The sequence below is a fragment of the Pristiophorus japonicus genome, chromosome 5 (assembly GCF_044704955.1).
Source record: "Pristiophorus japonicus isolate sPriJap1 chromosome 5, sPriJap1.hap1, whole genome shotgun sequence".
NCBI lineage: Eukaryota > Metazoa > Chordata > Chondrichthyes > Pristiophoridae > Pristiophorus > Pristiophorus japonicus.
Genome location: NC_091981.1, coordinates 242211835 through 242232054, shown reverse-complemented (window position 1 = coordinate 242232054; position 20220 = coordinate 242211835). Strand labels below are relative to the sequence as shown.

Genomic DNA, 20220 nt, shown 5'->3' with positions numbered 1-20220 from the left:
CTTACCTGTTTCCCTTCCAACAGGCAACCACTCTACCCACTCCCTCCGCAATCTCCGACCACCCCCTTCTGATCTCCGACTTCCCCACTCCCCAACACCTCCACAATCTCTTCCTTGCCCCGACCGCGGTCCCTCCCCTCCCCTCCCCGACCGTGGCCCCTCCCCTCCCCGACCGCGGCCCCTCCCCTCCCCGACCGCGGCCCCTCCCCTCCCCGACCGCGGCCCCTCCCCTCCCCGACCGCGGCCCCTCCCCGCCCCGACCGCTGACCCTCCCCTTCCTGACCGCGGTCCCTCCCTTCCCAGCCCTGACCGCTGACCCTCCCCTCCCCGACCGCAGACTCTCCCCTCCCCGACCGCCTACCCTCCCTTCCCTGACCGCGGCCCCTCCCCTCCCTTCCCTGACCGCGGCCCCTCCCCTCCCCTCCCCTCCCCGACCGCTGACCCTCCCCGACCGTGGCCCCTCCCCTCCCCGACCGTGGCCCCTCCCCTCCCCGACCGTGGCCCCTCCCCTCCCCGACCGTGGCCCCTCCCCTCCCCGACCGCGGCCCCTCCCCTCCCCGACCGCGGCCCCTCCCCGACCACGGCCCCACTGCGGCCCCTCCCCCTCCCCGACTGCGGCCCCTCCCCGACCCGACCGCGGTCCCTCCCCGCCCCGACCGCTGACCCTCCCCTCCCCTCCCCTCCCCGACTGCGATCCTTCCCCTCTCCGACCGCTGACCCTCCCCTCCCCGACCGCTGACCCTCCCCTCCCCGACCGCTGACCCTCCCCTCATTGACCGCAGTCCCTCCCCTCCCTGACCGCAGTCCCTCCCCTCCCCAACCACGAACCCGCCCTGCCCCAACCACTGTCTTTCTCTGCCCCAACCACGAACCTTCCCCACACCGATCACCATGTCTGTCCCCACGCCGCCCGACCACATTGGAGGAAAGTAGGCAGCTGGTCAACAATTTTTCTGATGCACATTCGTGGCATCTGAGGGCTCAGAAAATGTTTCGAGCACTAAACATGAATTTATTTTAAGGCATCACAAGCTGGAATTGAGGCAAACAAGATTTTTGTAATTTAATAGATTTTGGTTTTGACTAAAACATCTTGATCTGTTGCACATTTGAAGGGTATGTTATAATTGGAATCAGTCTAAAGCAGCATTTATGTTGGCTTTTCATGAGGAACATTAAAAATAATGATCTCCCTTTTCTCCCAGTAAAGATGCATATTGTCAAGATCTCTTGCCCCTTCAGCAGAGAGCATGGCTGGGTAACTTGTTCTTAGGCTTTCGCCAATACTGCTGTTCACCAGTCTGCCAAAAGGCATGGAAGTAGTACTGAGAGTTCCTCTTCAGATTTTTATTTTCCTTTATTTGTACCATGTGGAAGTGCCAAATTACGCAGAATGATAACATATGACAAAAATGTAGCACAGGAAGTACACATAGAAATAAGACTTATCGTATTTAGTGACAAAAATATCAAACTTTAGTGCAAGCAATGTTAGAACTGTCCTGCCACAAGCTAAAATATTAAATCATAATAAGAAAATAAGAAATAGGAGCAGGAGTAGGCCATGGCTGATCCGATCGTGGACTTGGGTCCACTTCCCTGCTCGCTCCCCATAACCCCTTATTCCCTGTCGGCTAAGAAACTGTCTATCTCGGTCTTCAATTTATTCAATGACCCAGCTTTCACAACTCTCTGAAGCAGCGAATTCCACAGAAATTCCTCCTCATCTCTGTTTTAAATGGGCAGCCCCTTATTCTAAGATTATACCTTCTAGTTCTAGCCTCCCCTATCAGTGGAAACATCCTCTCTGCATCCACCTTGTCAAGCCCCCTCATAATCTTATACGTTTGATAAGATCACCTCTCATTCTACTGAATTCCAATGAGTAGAGGCTCAACCTTCTCAACCTTTCCTCATAAGTCAACCCCCTCATCCCCAGAATCAACCTAGTGAACCTTCTCTGAACTGCCTCCAAAGCAAGTATATCCTTTCATAAATATGGAAACCAAAACTGTACGCAGTATTCCAGGTGTGGCCTCACCAATACCCCATATAACTAGCAAGACTGCCCTGCTTTTATACTCTATCCCCCTTGCAATAAAGACCAAGATACCATTGACCTTCCTGATCACTTGCTGTACCTGCATACTAACGGTTATGTCTCAAATAAAGCAATATGACTGAGTACTGTAGACTTGAGTAAGTGTGACCTTAGTCTCTTTATTCTGACTTCAGAGTGCCTACACAGCATGGGGGACCTACTTATATGCTGGGATCCCTTGGGACTCCAATAGATGCGCCTTCTGGTGGCGGTAGAATGCTGGTTACAAGGTGTTACATACATAACATCACTCCCCCCACCCCACCCCAAAGTCAATAGTACACTTATTTACAGGGTGAGACGATCTGGGGCTTTCCGCTCCCTAGTAGATTGTCTCGGTACAAACACAGGTGCAGGTGAGTTGGTTGGGCCTTTGCTGGGCTGCTGCGCAGCTGGCCTTGCTGGGCTGCTGGGGATGATGAATTCAGCTTCGTGGTCAACCGTGATGTCGGTTGCCACTTGTGTATGTATCGGAGGGTCGAAGTTGGTGGTGTCCTCTTCAGGTTGCTCGTGGCTATCTGTGAATCGCAGTTTGGTTTGGTCCAAATGCTTTCTGCAAGTTAGTTCATTTGCAAGTTTGACCTCAAACACCCTACTCCCTTCTTTGGCTATGACAGTGCTAACAAACCATTTGGGACCATGTCCATAGTTGAGCACAAATACATTGACTTCAATATCGCGTGACAAATTTGCGCGATCATGGTACATGCTTTGTTGATGCCACCTGCCCTCGACATGATCATGGAGATCAGGGTGGACTAGAGAGAGAGTTTTGTTTTGAGTGCCCTTTTCATGAGCAGTTCGGCAGGGGGAACCCCGGTGAGCGAGTGGGGTCTTGTGCGGTAGCTGAGCAGGATTCGGGACAGGCAGGTCTGCAGGGAACCTTCCGACATGCGTTTCAAGCTTTGCTTGATGGTTTGGATTGCCCGTTCTGCCTGGCTGTTAGATGCGGGCTTGAACGGGGCAGATGTGACGTGCTTGATCCCATTGCGGGTCATGAATGCCTTGAATTCAGCGCTGGTGAAGCACGGCCCATTGTCGCTGACAAGGACATCAGGCAGGCCGTGCGTGGCAAACATGGCTCGTAGGCTTTCGATGGTGGCAGTGGACGTGCTTACAGACATTATTACACACTCAATCCATTTTGAATAAGCATCTACAACAACCAAAAACATTTTGCCTAGAAATGGGCCAGCGAAGTCAACGTGGATCCTAGACCACGGTTTGGAGAGCCTTGACCACAAACTTAGCGGTGCCTCCCTGGGTGCATTGCTCAGTTGAGAGCAAGTGTTGCATTGGCGCACGCAAGACTCCAAATCTGAGTCGATGCTGGGCCACCACACATGGGATCTGGCTATAGCTTTCATCATTACTATGCCTGGGTGGGTACTGTGTAGGTCGCGTATGAACGTCTCCCTGCCTTTCTTAGGCAAAACCACGCAATTACCCCACAAAAGACAGTCCGCCTATATAGACATTTTGTCTTTGTGCTGCTGGAACGACTTGATCTCTTCATGCATCTCCGCTAGGACGCTGGACCAGCTCCCATGGAGGACACAGCTTTTTACAAGGAACAGTAAAGGATCCTGGCTGGTCCAGGTCCTGATCTGGCAGGCCATAACGGGTGACTTTTTGTTTTCAAATGCATCCATCACCAAGAGCAACTCTGCATGCTGTGTCATTTCCACCCCGGTGGTGAGCAATGGTAGCCGACTGAGAGCATCAGCGCAGTTCTCTGTGCCTGGCCTGTGGCGAATTACATAGTTATAGGCAGACAGTGTGAGCGCCCATCTTTGGATGCGAGCAGAGGCATTGGTATTAATACCTTTGCTCTCTGAGAATAGCGATATGAGCGGCTTATGGTCAGTTTCTGACTCGAACTTAAGCCCAAATAGATACTGGTGCATTTTCTTCACCCCGTAAACGCATGTCAGAGCTTTTTCAATCATGCTATAGGCCCTTTCGGCCTTGGACAAACTCCTGGACGCATAGGTGACCGGTTGCAATGTTCCCGATTCGCTTACTTGTTGTAACACACACCCGACCCTGTACGAAGATGCATCGCAAGCTAGCACTAAACATTTACATGGGTCATACAGAGCAAGCAGTTTGTTGGAACCTAACAGATTTCTGGCTTTCTCAAAAGCAGTCTCTTGTGATTTCCCCCATTCCCAGTCATCTCCCTTGAGTAGCAACACATGTAGAGGTTCTAGCAAGGTACTTAACCTGGGTAGGAAATTACCAAAATAATTGAGCAGTCCCAGGAACGACCACAGCTCCGTCACGTTTTTTGGTCTCGGCGCGTTCTTGATGGCCTCCGTCTTGGTGTTGGTGGGTCTGATGCCGTCTGCCACGATTCTTCTCCCGAAGAACTCGACCTCTGGTGCCAGGAAAGCATACTTCAAATGTTCCAACCTGAGTCCCACACGATCTAGCCGACTTAGAACCTCTTCCAGGTTCTGCAAGTGTTCGATGGTGTCCCAACCTGTGATCAATATGTCGTCCTGGAAAACCACGGTGCGCGGAACCGACTTTAGCATGTTCCTTTGAAAAACAGCCGTGGCCGATCAAATCCCAAATGGGCATCTATTGTAGGTGAACAGATCTTTGTGCGTGTTGATGCAGGTGAGGCCTTTCGAAGATTCCGCCAGCTCCAGCGTCATGTAGGCCAAGGTCAGGTCCAAATTGATGAATGTCTTCCCTTCTGCCAGCGTCGCAAATAGGTCGTTTGCTTTGGGTCGCGGGTACTGGACCTGCAGCGAAAAACGATTCATCGTTACTTTATAGTCCCCACAAATTCTGACCATGCCATCGCCCTTGAGAACCCTCTCGTTGCAGTTTGTCCAGCTCGATCTCCACTTTCTCCCGCATCATGTATGGCACTGCACGTACCTTGTGGTGGATGGGTTATGTACCGGGAACCAAGTGGATCTGCATCTTTGCCCCAGAGAAATTTCCGACGCCTGGCTCAAACAACGACGGGAACTTGTTCAAAACCTGGGCATGTGAGGCATCATCGACGGACGAAAGCGCTCGGATGTCGTCCCGGTTCCAGCGGATTTTTCTCAGCCAGCTTCTGCCGAACAGTGTGGGGTCATCTCCTGGTACAGTCCATAGTGGTAGTTCGTGCACCGCTCCATCATAGGAGACTTTTACTGCTGCACTGCCATTTACAGGCATCAGCTCTTTGGTGCAAGTTCTCAGCTTGGTATGAATAAGGCTCAGCTTGGGCCTTTGTACCTTGTTGCACCACAGCCTCTCAAAGGCCTTTTTGCTCATGATAGATTAACTTGCACCCATGTCCAATTCCATGGATACAGGAATTCCGTTCGGTTCAACTTTTAACATGATCGATGGATATTTCGTGGTGAAGGTGTGTACCCCGTACACTTCTGCCTCCTCGGTTCGAGTCTCTAGTTCAGTTTGATTCGCCATGGATCGGTCTTCCTCTGCAACGTGGTGGTTTGCAGGGTTTGCAGCTCGTCTGCACATTTGCTGGAGTTGTCCCATTATTCCACAGCCTTTGCACGCATAGTGTTTGAAGCGGCATTGATGGGCTCAATGATCACCTCCGCAGCCAACAAGGTGTTAATTGCCTCGCATTCACACTTGATGGCGGACTGAGTCATCTGAGGTCATGCAGCTGTAGGCGTGTACGTTCTGCCATATGCATTCCTGCCTGAAAACGACGTTACTTTGTGTACAATACTTGCCGATGCATCTTTTTGCTGCAAAATTTATTTGGTGTTATCACTGGTGGACATAAATGCCTGGGCTACCGTTATGGCTTTGCTCAGGTTCGGTGTTTCAACAGTCAGTAGTTTGCGAAGGATAACCTCATGGCCAATGCCAAGCACAAAAAAGTCTCTTAGCATTTGCTCCAGGAATTCACCGAATTTGCAATGTCCTGCAAGGCGCCTTAGTTCGGCGATGTAGCTTGCCACTTCCTGGCCTTCAGACCATTGACATGTATAAAATCGATACCTTGCCATCAGAACGCTCTCCTTCGGATTTAGGTGCTCACGGTCCAACGTACACAGTTCTTCATACGATTTGATTGTTGGTTTCACCGGAGCTAGAAGATTCTTCATGAGGCCATAGGTTTTTGCCCCGCAGACGGCGAGGAGGATCGCCCTTCATTTGGCAGTGTTCTCATTCCCTTCCATCTCGTTGGCCACGAAGCATTGGTCGAGTCGCTCCACGAAGGCTTCCCAATCGTCACCTTCTGAGAATTTTTCCAGGACACCAACAGTTTTCTGAATTTTCGTGTGATGGTTCGTTATCTATTACTCGTCGCCAGTTGTTATGTCTCAAATAAAGCAATATGACTGAGTACTGTAGACTTGAGTAAATGTGACCTTCGTCTCTTTATTCTGACTCCAGAGTGCCTGCACAGCATGGGACGCTTGCTTATATGCAGTGCTCCCAAGGGATGCTGGGAACCCTTGGGACTCCAACAGATGCTACCTCTGGTGGCGGTAGAATGCTGGTTACAAGGTGTTGCATACATAATACTAATCTTTTGTGTTTCATGCACCAGGACCCCGAGATTCTGCTGTACTGCAGCACTGTGCAATTTTTCTCCATTTAAATAATAACTTGCTCTTCGATTTTTTTTCTGCCAAGGTGCATAACCTCACACTTTCCAATATTATACTCTATCTGCCAAATTTGTGTCACTTAGCCTGTCTGTATCCTTTTGCAGGTTTTTTGTGTCCTCCTCACACATTGCTTTTCCTCCCATCTTTGTATCATTAGCAAACTTGGCTACGTTACACTCAGTCCCTTCATCCAATTCGTTAATATAGATTGTAAATAGTTGGGGTCCCAGCACTGATCCCTGCGGCACCCACTAGTTACTGATTGCCAACCCAAGAATGAACCATTTATTCCAACTCTCTGTTTTCTGTTCGTTAGCCAATCCTCTATCCATGCTAATATATTACCCCCAACCCCGTGAACATTTATCTTGTGCAGTAACCTTTTATGTGGCACCTTGTCAAATGCCTTCTGGATGTCGAAATATACCACATCCACTGGTTCCCCTTTATCCACCCTGTTCGTTACATCCTCAAAGAATTCCAGCAAATTTGTCAAACATGACTTCCCTTCATAAATCCATGCCTGACTGAATTATGCTTTTCCAAATGTCCTGCTACTGTTTCTTTAATAATGGACTCCAACATTTTCCCAACCACAGATGTTAGGCTAACTGGTCTATAGTTTCCTGCTTTTTGTCTGCCTCCTTTTTTAAATAGGGGCGTTACATTTGCAGTTTTCCAATCTGCTGGGACCTCCCCAGAATCCAGGGAATTTTGGTAAATTACAACCAATGCATCCACTATCCCTGCCACTACTTCTCTTAAGACCCTTGGATTCAAGCCATCAGGTCCAGGGGATTTATCTGCCTTTAGTCCCATTATCCTACTGAGTACCACCTCCTTAGTGATTGTGATTGTGGTAACTTCCTCCCTCCCCCATAGCTCCTTGACTATCCACTGCTGGGATATTTTTAGTGTCCTCTGCCGTAAAGACTGATACAAAATATTTGTTCAGAGTTTCTGCCATCTCCATGTTCCCCATCACTAATTCCCCGGTCTCGTCCTCTAAGGGAGCAACATTTACTTGCAACATCAGACACATAACTCTCTACTTGCAACATTTTTGACAAATGTTTACTTGACGTTTGCTTGATTTCTAGGGCTGAACAAATATTAAAAGGATATCCTGATCTTTATCAGACAAAGTAAGTATTCATTTTCATTTAATTTATCAGAGGAGGTATATTGGGGGGGTTTGTGTACTAATGTGCATTGAGCCATTCTCATCATCATGGGCAGTCCCTCGGAATCGAGGAAGACTTGCTTCCACTCTTAGAATGAGTCCTTAGGTGGCTGAACAGTCCAATACGAGAGCCACAGTCCCTGCCACAGGTGGGATAGACAGTCGTTGAGGGTAAGGGAGGGTTGGGCAGGTTTGCCGCACGTTCTTTCCACTGCCTGTGCTTGTCTTCTGCATGCAATCGGCGATGAGACTCGAGGCGCTCAGCGCCCTCCTGAATGTACTTCCTCCACTTAGGGCGGTCTTTGGCCAGGGACTCCCAGATGTCGGTGGGGATGTTGCACTTTATCAGGGAGGTTTTGAGGGTGTCCTTGTAACCTTTCTTCTGTCCACCTTTGGCTCGTTTGCCAAGAAGGAGTTCCGAGTAGAGCGCTTGTTTTGGGAGTCTTGTGTCTGGCATGTGGACAGTGTGGCCTGTCCAGTGGAGCTGATCAAGTGTGGTCAGTGCTTCAATGCTGGGGATGTTGGCCTGGCGAAGACACTGATGTTGGTGCGTCTGTCCTCCCAGGGGATTTGTAGGATCTTTCAGAGGCATTGTTGGTGGTATTTCTCTAGCGACTTGAGGTGTCTACTGTACATGGTCCATGTCTCTGAGCCATACAGGAGGTCGGGTATTACTACAGCCCTGTAGACCATGGGCTTGCTGGTAGATTTGAGGGCCTGATCTTGGAACACTCTTTTCCTCAGGCGGCCGAAGGCTGCACTGGCACACTAGAGGCGGTGTTGAATCTCGTCGTCAATGTCTGCTTTTGTTGATAAAAGGCTCCCGAGGTATGGAAAATGGTCCACGTTGTCCAGGGCCGCACTGTGGATCTTGATGACTGGGGGGCAGTGCTGTGCGGCGAGGACAGGCTGGTGGAGGACCATTGTCTTACGGATGTTTAGCGTAAGGCCTGTGCTTTCGTACGCCTCAGTAAATAAGTCGACTATGTCCTGGAGTTCAGCCTCTGAATGAGCCATGCTATCAACTGGCGAAAGTACATAGAGAGACAGAGAACTTGCATTTATATAGTACCTTTCATGATCTCAATGTCCCATAGTTCTTCACAGCCAATGAATTACTTTTTAAGTGTAGTCACTGTTGCTATTTAAGTAAATGTGGCAGCTAATGTGCTGCTGCAAGTCTCCTAAACCATAAAGGAGAGAATTAACCAGTTCATCTGTTTTTGTAGAGGAATACTGTTGGCCAGGACACCAATAAAACTCCCTGAACTTCTCTGCATTTTTATAATCCAGCTGAACTGGCAGTTTAATGTCTCTTCTGAAAGGTGGCTCTTTCTCACTACTGCACTGAAGTGTTATTCAAGATTATGTGCTCAAGTCCTTAAGTAGAGTTTGAAACCAAAAACTTCTGTGTCTGAGGCAAAAGTGTTGCCACTGAGCCAAACTGACACGGCACAGAGACACCTAAGAGAGTGAAAGAAAACCAATTAAATAAATTCCAATAAAAAATGTATGTATCCCAGTAGAAGTGAAGACCAATTTTGGCTGCTGCACTGACACAATGATTATTCTGGAGAGGGAGGGTGAACGGCCAGTTGTTGTGGTACATGTAGGTACCAATGATATAGGTAAGAAGCGGGAAGAGGTCCTACAAGCTGAATTTAGGGAGCTAAGAGTTAAATTAAAAAGTAGGACCTCAAAGGTAGCAATCTCTGGATTGCTACCAGTGCCACGTGCTAATCAGAGTAGAGGGAGCAGGATAGTTAGAATAAATACGTGGCTTGAGCAGTGGTGCAAGAGGGAGGGATTCAAATTCCTGGGACATTGGAACTAGTTCTGGGGGAAGTGGGACCTGTACAAAAGGGATGGTCTGCACTTGGGCAGGACTGGACCAGATGTCCTGGGGGTAACATTTGCTAATGCAGTTCGGGAGTGTTTAAACTAATATGGCAGGAGGATGGGAACCTATGCAGCGAGACAGGGTAAAGTAATATGGAGTCAGAAACAGATGGTAGAAAGGTAAAAAGCAATAGTGGAAGGCCGAGTAAACAAAGGCCAGAAACAAAAAGGGCCACACTACATCATAATTCTAAAAGGAAAAAGGGTGTTAAAAAAAACAAGCCTGAAGGCTTTGTGTCTTAATGCAAGGAGTATCCGTAATAAGGTGGATGAATTAACTGTGCAAATAGATGTTAACAGATATGATGTGATTGGGATTACAGAGACGTGGCTCCAGGATGATCAGGGCTGGGAACTCAACATCCAAGGGATATTCAACATTCAGGAAGGATAGAATAAAAGGAAAAGGAGGTGGGGTAGCATTGCTGGTTAAAGAGGAGATTAATGCAATAGTTCGGAAGGACATAAGCTTGGATGATGTGGAATTTATATGGGTAGAGCTGCAGAACACCAAAGGGCAAAAAATGTTAGTGGGAGTTGTGTACAGACGTCCAAACAGTAGTAGTGATGTTGGGGAGGGCATCAAACAGGAAATTAGGGGTGCATGCAATAAAGGTGCAGCAGTTATCATGGGTGACTTTAATATGCATATAGATTGGGCTAACCGAACTGGAAGCAGTATGGTGGAGGAGGATTTCCTGGAGTGCATAAGGGGTGGTTTTCGAGACCAAAATGTCGAGGAACCAACTAGGTGGGAGGCCATCTTAGACTGAGTGTTGTGTAATGAGAGAGGATTAATTAGCAATCTCGTTGTGCGAGGCCCTTGGGAAGAGTGACCATAATATGGTGGAATTCTACATTAGGATGGAGAATGAAACAATTAATTCAGAGACCATGGTCCAGAACTTAAAGAAGGGTAACTTTGAAGGTATGAGGCGTGAATTGGCTAGGATAGATTGGCGAATGATACTTAAGGGGTTGACAGTGGATGGGCAATGGCAGACATTTAGAGACCGCATGGATGAACTACAACAATTGTACATCCCTGTCTGGCGTAAAAATAAAAAAGGGAAGGTGGCTCAACCGTGGCTATCAAGGGAAATCAGGGATAGTATTAAAGCCAAGGAAGTGGCATACAAATTGGCCAAAATAGCAACGAACCCAGGGACTGGGAGAAATTTAGAACTCAGAAGAGGAGGACAAAGGGTTTGATTGGGGCAGGGAAAATAGAGTACGAGAGGAAGCATGCAGAGATCATTAAGATGGACTGAAAAAGCTTCTATAGATATGTAAAGAGAAAAAGGTTAGTAAAGACAAACATAGGTCCCCTGCAGTCAGAATCAGGGGAAGTCATAACAGGGAACAAAGAAATGGCAGACCAATTGAACAAGTACTTTGGTTCGGTATTCACTAAGGAGGACACAAACAACCTTCCGGATATAAAAGGGGTCAGAGGGTCGAGTAAGAAGGAGGAACGGAGGGAAATCCTTATTAGTCGGGAAATTGTGTTGGGGAAATTGATGGGATTGAAGGCCGATAAGTCCCCAGGACCTGATGGTCTGCATCCCAGAGTACTTAAGGAGGTGGCCTTGGAAATAGCGGATGCATTGACAGTCATTTTCCAACATTCCAAAGACTCTGGATCAGTTCCTATCGAGTGGAGGGTAGCCAATGTAACCCCACTTGTTAAAAAAGGAGGGAGAGAGAAAACAGGGAATTATAGACAGGTCAGCCTGACATCGGTAGTGGGTAAAATGATGGAATCAATTATTAAGGATAACAGTGCATTTGGAAAGAGGTGACACGATAGGTCCAAGTCAGCATGAATTTGTGAAAGGGAAATCATGCTTGACAAATCTTCTGGAATTTTTTGAGGATGTTTCCAGTAGAGTGGACAAGGGAGAACCAGTTGATGTGGTGTATTTGGACTTTCAGAAGGCTTTCGACAAGGTCCCACACTAGAGATTAATGTGCAAAGTTAAAGCACATGGGATTGGGGGTAGTGTGCTGACGTGGATTGAGAACTGGTTGGCAGACAGGAAGCAAAGAGTAGGAGTAAATGGGTACTTTTCAGAATGGCAGGCAGTGACTAGTGGGGTACCGCAAGGTTCTGTGCTGGGGCCCCAGCTGTTTACATTGTACATTAATGATTTAGACGAGGGGATTAAATGTAGTATCTCCAAGTTTGCGGATGACACTAAGTTGCGAGGAGGATGCTATGAGGCTGCAGAGTGACTTGGATAGGTTAGGTGAGTGGGCAAATGCATGGCAGATGAAGTATAATGTGGATAAATGTGAGGTTATCCACTTTGGTGGTAAAAACAGAGAGACAGACTATTATCTGAATGGTGACAGATTAGGAAAAGGGAAGGTGCAACAAGACCAGGGTGTCATGGTACATCAGTCATTGAAGGTTGGCATACAGGTACAGCAGGCGGTTAAGAAAGCAAATGGCATGTTGGCCTTCATAGCGAGATGATTTGAGTACAGGGGCAGGGAGGTGTTACTACAGTTGTACAGGGCCTTGGTGAGGCCACACCTGAAGTATTGTGTACAGTTTTGGTCTCCTAACTTGAGGAAGGACATTCTTGCTATTGAGGGAGTGCAGCGAAGGTTCACCAGACTGATTCCCGGAATGGCGGGACTGACATATCAAGAAAGACTGGATCAACTGGGCTTGTATTCACTGGAGTTCAGAAGAATGAGAGGGGATCTCACAGAAACGTTTAAAGTTCTGACAGGTTGAGACAAGTTAGATGCAGGAAGAATGTTCCCAATGTTGGGAAGTCCAGAACCAGGGGTCACAGTCTAAGGATAAGGGGTAAGCCATTTAGGAGCGAGATGAGGAGAAACCTCTTCACCCAGAGAGTGGTGAACCTGTAGAATTCTCTACCACAGAAAGTTGTTTGATGCCAATTCACTAAATATATTCAAAAAGGAGTTAGATGTAGAGGGATCAAGGGGTATGGCGAGAAAGCAGGAATGGGATACTGAAGTTGCATGTTCAGCCATGAACTCATTGAATGGCGGTGCAGGCTAGAAGGGCCGAATGGCCTACTCCTGCACCTATTTCTATGTTTCTATGTTATATGCCTTGTGTGGTGACATGTTAAGCCATATAGGAAAGTTCAAGAATCAAAACTTAGGCTGTGGTGAGTCATGATTTAAAAAAAAATTCCAACTTTTTGATGGGGGACATAATGCCAATGTTTTGCTCAAGGGGCATTCTCTAGAATTCAGTGACACACTGCACTACAAAGTAATAGTTTGTGGGTCTGGTACTACAATTCCCCACACCATCTGATCCCATTTTAAACTGTGTACGTGTGTAAAGTGATAGCCAGGTACTTCATAATAAGAAGGTTAAACATTAGCTATAGAGGTAATAGTTCGACTAAAAGGTTCTATTTCAGTGGAGCCCTATCACATGATGTATAAAAGGTCGAACAGCCCTGTTCCTTAATAGCATTCCATTGCTTTTTTATATTGGAGGGCATTGATTCCCAGCTCAGTTGATACCCTGCACTTTGATGGCCATGAATGGCAAGTCTGCTGATCGTTACAGGTATACTCTGGACAACGTGGACCACTTCCCTTATCTCGGGAGCCTCCTATTAACAAGCGCAGGCATTGACGACGAGATCCAACACCGCCTCCAGTGCGCCAGTGCAGCCTTCGGCCGCCTGAGGAAAAGTGTTTGAAGATCAAGCCCTCAAAACTGTCACCAAGCTCATGGTCTACAGGGCCGTAGTAATACCCGCCCTCCTGTATGGCTCAGAGTCGTGGACCATGTACAGTAGACACCTCAAGTCGCTGGAGAAATACCACCAACGATGTCTCCGCAAGATCCTACAAATCCCCTGGGAGGACAGACGCACCAACATTAGCGTCCTCGTCCAGGCCAACATTCCCAGCATTGAAGCACTGACCTCACTTGATCAGTTCCGCTGGGCAAACCACATAGTTCGCATGCCGGACACGAGACTCCCAAAGCAAGCGCTCTACTCGGAACTCGTTCACGACAAACAAGCCAAAGGTGGGCAGAGGAAACGTTACAAGGACACCCTCAAAGCCTCCCTGATAAAGTGTGATATCCCCACTGACACCTGGGAGTCCCTGGCCAAAGACTGCCCTAAGTGGAGGAAGTGCATCCGGGAGGCGCTGAGCTCCTCGAGTATCGTTGCCAAGAGCATGCAGAAATCAAGCGCAGGCAGTGGAAGGAGCGTGCAGCAAACCAGGCTCCCCGCCTACCCTTCCCTTCAACCACTGTCTGTCGCACCTGTGACAGAGACTGTGGTTCTCATATTGGACTGTACAGCCACCTAAGAACTCATGCTAAGAGTGGAAGCAAGTCTTCCTCGATTCCGAGGGACTGCCTATGATGATGATGACAGGTATAAAAGGAATTGGGCCACAGATGGAACAAGACTGTGTTATAAGTCACTGATACAGGATTACACATGACACATGCCCTCTTGAGCATCCTTAATTTTAACTGGTCAATCATCGGTGACCGTGCCTTCAGCTGCTTGGGGCCCTAAGTGCTGGAACTCCCTCACTAAACTTCTCCACCTCTACCTCCCTTTCCTCCTTTAAGACGCTCCTTGAAACCAACCTCTTTAACCAAGCTTTTGGTCATCTGCCGTAATTTCTTTTTATGTAGCTCGGTGTCACATTTATCTGTTTTGTCTTATAACACTGCTGTGAAGCACCTTGGGATGTTTTACTACATTAAAGGTGCTTGTATAAATAAAAGTTGTTGTTGTTGAATGGCTGTTTGAGTGAGGTCATCGAGAGCAATCAGCACCTATACTCCAGCAAGCATCTTCAGGAGAGCATCGGAAAAAGCTGGAAAAAGCAATTTCCACAAACAAAAGAAAGACCGTTCTTATTTCTCCTTTAGGAACCAGCTTTTCGCACACATCCTTCTACAGTTTGAAATACTCTTAAAGATGACTGAGTTTATTTGGACTTCAGATGCAGCTTTAGAGGGTCGAAAATTGGGTTTTGCAATGAAAAGTCAGATGTGGTTTTTAGCCCTTTTTTCCAGTTTTCCCACTGATCTTTTATCTCACCTTTCCTGAAAGCAGTGAATTGCGTTGGAAATACTGATCCACAATAAGGAACATAAGGGTGCACATACAACAAAAGCCATACATTGACTTTGAAGTCAAATCTCCTGCTTCAACAAACTATTGGGCAGATAGAATGGTTTTATAGAACATCAGTAAAATTTTTTCCTTGCTAAGTGTCAGCTGGGCTCAATGGTGGCACTCTCGTCTCTGAGCCAGGAGGTTGTAGGTTCAAGTCCCACTCCAGAGACTTAAGCACAAAAATCGAGGCTGACACTTCAGTGCAGTACTGAGGGAATGCCTCACTGTCAGAGGTGCCGTTTTTCAGATGAGACGTTAAACCAAGTCCCTGTCTGCTTTCTCAAGTAGATGTAGAAGATCCCATGGCAGTATATTGAAGATGAACAGGGAAATTATCCCCATTGTCCTGGCCAATGGTTATCCCTCAAACAACACCATAAAAAAAACCCAGATTATCTGGTCACCTTGCTGTTTATGGGAGCTTTCTGTGTGCAGATTTGGCTGCTGCATTTCCTATATTACAGCGAATACACTTCTATAGTTCTTCATTGGCTGTAAAATGCTTTAGGATGCCCTGAGGTGGTGAAAGGCACTATATAAATGCAAGTCGCTTTTTCTAAGCCTGGGAAAAAGATTATGTAATCGATTTGTTTTTTCATTCAGTCTTGCAGTAGGAGATCCAGAAATACATAAGAGAGTTAGATTTCTCTTTGCTCCAAACAATATCATCAGCAAAAAATTCCTACAGTAGCCTTAGAATACATTTTGATTTTTCTACAATCCTACAGGTTCTAAAGTTTATAGGTGCTGGAAATAAGTAGATTTGTAAAGATGCAAATGTGTCATCCTCTCAATCTATGTTGCATTTTCAGTTCCTGAATAGAAAGTGCTTGGGTTGAAAAAGGCGCACTCATATTTTTGTTTCTAGACCATTTTACAGCACAATTTTTTTGTTGAATCCAGACTTATAACAAAACAGCTCTTGAAAATTTGCCTGAAAATACTGATTGGTTGTAGTTAGCAATGACATTTATCTTCTAATCAACTTTTAGATTCATGGAATTCTTTAAAGCTAAGTTGGGCTTGTTTGGACACGATAATAATGATGACTATTTGATTGCATACTTGTTGAAGGTAAGCATATTATGTCACTAAGATTGAGACCATCTGTTCAGCTACCTCTGCTGTTTCTCCCCTCCCCTTGCCCACTAAGCCAAACCTCCCTCCACGCACCCTTCTTTCCCAAGCTCTGAATGTGTGTCTTACTCTCCTATCTCCCCTTAGGACACTCTCTGAGGTCCTCTTATCCAGGAGACTCTTCTTCTGCGTTCTTGACTCCATTCCCACTAAACTGCTGTCCACCAACTTCCCTTCTTAACTTCCATGCTAGCCGATACTGTAAATGCTTCCCTCCCCTCCTTTTCAAAACTGCTAGCATCACCCCTATTCTCAAAAACCCACCCTCAATCCTCATTTTTGACAGCAATTGGGCCGGAGAAAAAAATCTTAGCTGTTGACTCAGAAATGAGAGTGCTAAAAGCCATGCTGAAGTCATTTATGAAGGGTGTATACCGGAAACATTTTTTCTGTATTTTTAGCATTTCCTTCTTTGTCAATTGTAATGGCTGTGTTCCATTTATCTTAAAATGGAAAAACATACAGGGGCTGAAATTGCCCCCTTTTTAAAGAACAGTTATTGCTTCATAAGGGGCGGAAAGGAGTTAGCGCTCAGTTGGGGCGGAGTGACCGACAATCGGGACATTGCCCTCGTCCCTTTTTCTGGCAGAGAAGGTTACCGCCCCGCCTGTGTTTCCGTCCCGTCGGTCATGCGCCACCTTAGTAACCTCTTTCCTTCCCACGAGGGAAATTGCCCCGCGGGAGTGGAGCGGCCACCGGTCGGTGCCCCCGACAGCTTTCCCTGGTGGGAAGCTGCCAGTCGCTGGGCGGCGCATCTACCCTTAATAGGGAGGGCGCTCCGCAGTGGCCACCATTTTATTTTAATTGTCGGCCGACTCTGAAGTTGGCCCGACAGTGGTGGCCACGGGTTCGGCTGGGCTGCCTACCCTCTCTTGGGTGCCGGATTGCTGGCCTGGTGGCCCACTGGACGCCACTAAAGTGGCTACAGAGCTCGCAACGGCTCTTCTCCCTTTAATTGAAGGGGAGGGACGTTGCTACGGTGTTAGCGCGATGCGGTGCAGACGTACTCAGTGCAGCGCTGATGACACCGCCCGCGATCCACCCCGCTCCTGACCCACTTCCGCCCGAAACACCGCCCCGATGGAATCGCTAAAAAACGAGAGCAAAATCGTACTAATCGCCGCCCCATCGATTGGGGTGGTAAATCAACAATTAAATCGGTAAGCCCCACGGAGTGTAAGATGAAGCAGAAAAAAGGAGTATATGACAGATGTCAAGTTGAGAATACAAGTAAGATCCAGGCTGAATATAGAAAGTTCAGAAAGGAAGTGAAAAAGGAAATAAGAACTAGCAAAGAGAGAGAATGAGAATAGACTGGCAGCGAACATAAAAGGGAATCCAAAAGTCTTCTACAGTCATATAAATAGTAAACGGTTAGTAAGAGGAGGGGTGGGGCCGATTAGGGACCAAAAAGGAGACCTATATATGGAGGCAGAGGCCAAGGCTGAGGTACTAAATGAGTAGTTTGCATCTATCATTGCTAAGGAAGGAGATGCTGCCAAAGTCATAGTGAAAGAGGAGGTAGTTGCGATACTGGATGGGCTAAAAATTGATGAAGATGAGGTACTAGAAAGGCTGGCTGTATTTAAAGTAGATAAGTCACCAGGACCGGATGGGATGCATCCGAGGATGCTGAGGGAAGTAAAGGTGGAAATTACAGAGGTACTGGCCATAATCTTCCAATCCTACTTAGATACAGGAGGTTGGTGCCAGAAGACTGAAGAATTGCAAATGTTACACCCTTGTTCAAAAAAGGGTGTAAGGATAACCCCAGCCAGGCCAGTCAGCTTAACCTCGGTGGTGGGGAAGCTTTTAGAAACGATAACCAGAGACAAAATTACAGTTACTCAGACAAGTGTGGATTAATTAAAGGAAGCCAGCACAAATTTGTCAAAGACAAATCGTGTTTAACTAACTTGATTGAGTTTTTTCATGAGGTAACAGAGAGGGCTGATGAGGGCAAAGCAGTTGATGTGATGTAATGGACGTCCAAAATTTGATAAAGTGTCACATAATAGGTTTACCAGCAAAGTTGAAGCCCATGAAATAAAAAGGACAGTGACAGCATGGATACAAAATTGGCTAAGTGACAAGAAACAGACAGTAGTGGTTGTTTTTCAGACTGAAGGAAGGTATACAGTGGTGTTCTCCAGGGGTTGGTGCTAGAACCACTGCTTTTCTTGATATATATTGATGACTTCAATGAGGGAGTACTGGGCACAATTTCAAAAATTTGCAGATGACACAAAACTTTGAAGTATAGTAAACAGTGAGGAGGATAGGCATAGACTTCAAGAGGACACAGATGGGCGGTCAAGTAGCAGATGAAATTTATAACAGAACAGTGGAAAGTGATTCATTTTGGTCGGAAGAATGAGGAGAGGCCATAAAATTAAAGGGTACAATTCTAAAGGAGATGCAGGGACAGAGAGACCTGGGGGCATATGTGCACAAATCATTGAAGGTGGCAGGGCAGGTTGAGAAAGCGGTTTTAAAAAAGCATATGAGATCCTGGGCTTTATAAATAGAGGCATACAGTACAAAAGCAAGGAAGTTATGATGAAACTTTATAAAACACTGGTTTGGCCACAACTGGATACTGTGTCCAATTCTGGGGACCGCACTTTAGGAAGGATTTGAAGACTTTAGAGAGGGTGCAAAAAAGATATACAAGATTAGTTCCAGGGATGAGGGACTTCAATTATGTGGATAGACTGGAGATGTTGTGTATCTGTAAAGCATGCACTCCCATGTTCCGCCACCAAGGAGCACATCCCCTGAAGTCCCAAGGGATCCCAGCATCCCTTGGGAGCACTGTATATAAGCCGGCCCCTAAGGACTGTTCCTCACTCTGGAGTGTCATAATAAAGACTGAGGTCACTGTTACTTTAACCTCCCTGTGTGCAGTCTCATCTGTGTTAGAAACACAATAACTGGCGACGAGGATACGAATCCAACGCAAAGATGCAGTAAACTGTGGGCATCCTGGAGAAGTTCTCAGAGCGTGAGGACTGGGAAGCCTATGTCGAATGGCTAGACCAGTACTTTGTAGCCAACGAGCTGGACGGAGAAGGAAGCGCTGCAAAAAGGAGAGCGGTCCTCCTCACGGTCTGCGGGGCACCGACCTACAGCGTCATGAAGAATCTTCTGGCTTCGGTGAAACCCACAGTATGAGGAGCTGTGTACACTGGTTCGGGAGCATCTTAACCCGAGGGAGAGCATGCTGATGGTGAGGTATCGGTTCTACACGTGTCAGCGATCTGAAGGTCAGGAAGAGGCGAGCTATGTCGCCGAGCTAAGGCGACTTGCAGGACAATGTGAGTTTGATGTGTACCTGGAGCAGATGCTCAGAGACTTTTTTGTACTGGGCATTGGCCACGAGACCATCCTATGAAAACTTTTGACTGTAGAGACACTGACCCCCAGTAAGGCCATTGCGATAGCACAAGAGTTTATGTCCACCAGTGATAACACCAAACAAATCTCTCAGCACACAAGTGCTAGCAATGTTCATAAATTAACTGGAACTGTGTTTGCAAGCAGAAATGTACAGGGCAAAAACCACGAGTCTGCAACTGCCAGCAGGCCTCAGGTGACCCAGATGGCTGAGTCCGCATCAAAGGATGAATGCAAGGCAATTCACACCTTGTTGGCGTTGTGGAGGCTTCCATTCAGCCTATTCATGCCGCTTCAAAGGGTATGTTTGCAAGAGCTGTGGAACAATGGGGCACCTCCAACGAGCTGCAAGTTCTGCAAAATGCTGCTAACCACCACGTGACAGAGGAAGGTCAGTCCATGGTGGATCAAAGCAATTTCGAGCCTCAGAGAGAGGAGGCAGATGCTGAAGTACACGGGGTGCACACATTTTTGACGAAATGTCCACCTATAATGTTAAATGTAAAATTGAATGCAATTGAATTGAATGAAAATAGCCATGGAACTGGACACTGGCGCTGGCCAATCCATCATGAGTAAAAAGATGTTTGAGAGACTGGTGCAAAAAGGCACTCAGACCAGCCCTGAGCCCCATCCACACGAAACTGAGAACGTACACCAAAGAGCTCATCACTGTCCTGGACAGCGCCATGGTCAAGGTCACCTACGAGGGCACGGTGCACGAACTGCCACTCTGGATTGTCCCGGGCG

The 20220-nt window shown here is 47.2% G+C and overlaps 1 protein-coding gene across 3 annotated transcripts in view; it reads left to right on the top strand.

Moving 5' to 3' along the window:
- LOC139264644 (protein adenylyltransferase SelO-like) overlaps positions 1-20220 on the top strand; it is a 150932-nt gene that overhangs the window by 58546 nt on the left and 72166 nt on the right. For 2 of the 3 annotated variants that reach the window (XM_070881456.1, XM_070881454.1), the window contains exons 13-14: positions 7803-7847; positions 15930-16011. In XM_070881456.1, the coding sequence (XP_070737557.1) occupies positions 7803-7847; positions 15930-16011 (127 nt within the window). The remainder of the gene's footprint in view (positions 1-7802; positions 7848-15929; positions 16012-20220) is intronic. The other variant, XM_070881455.1, reaches the window with a different exon arrangement.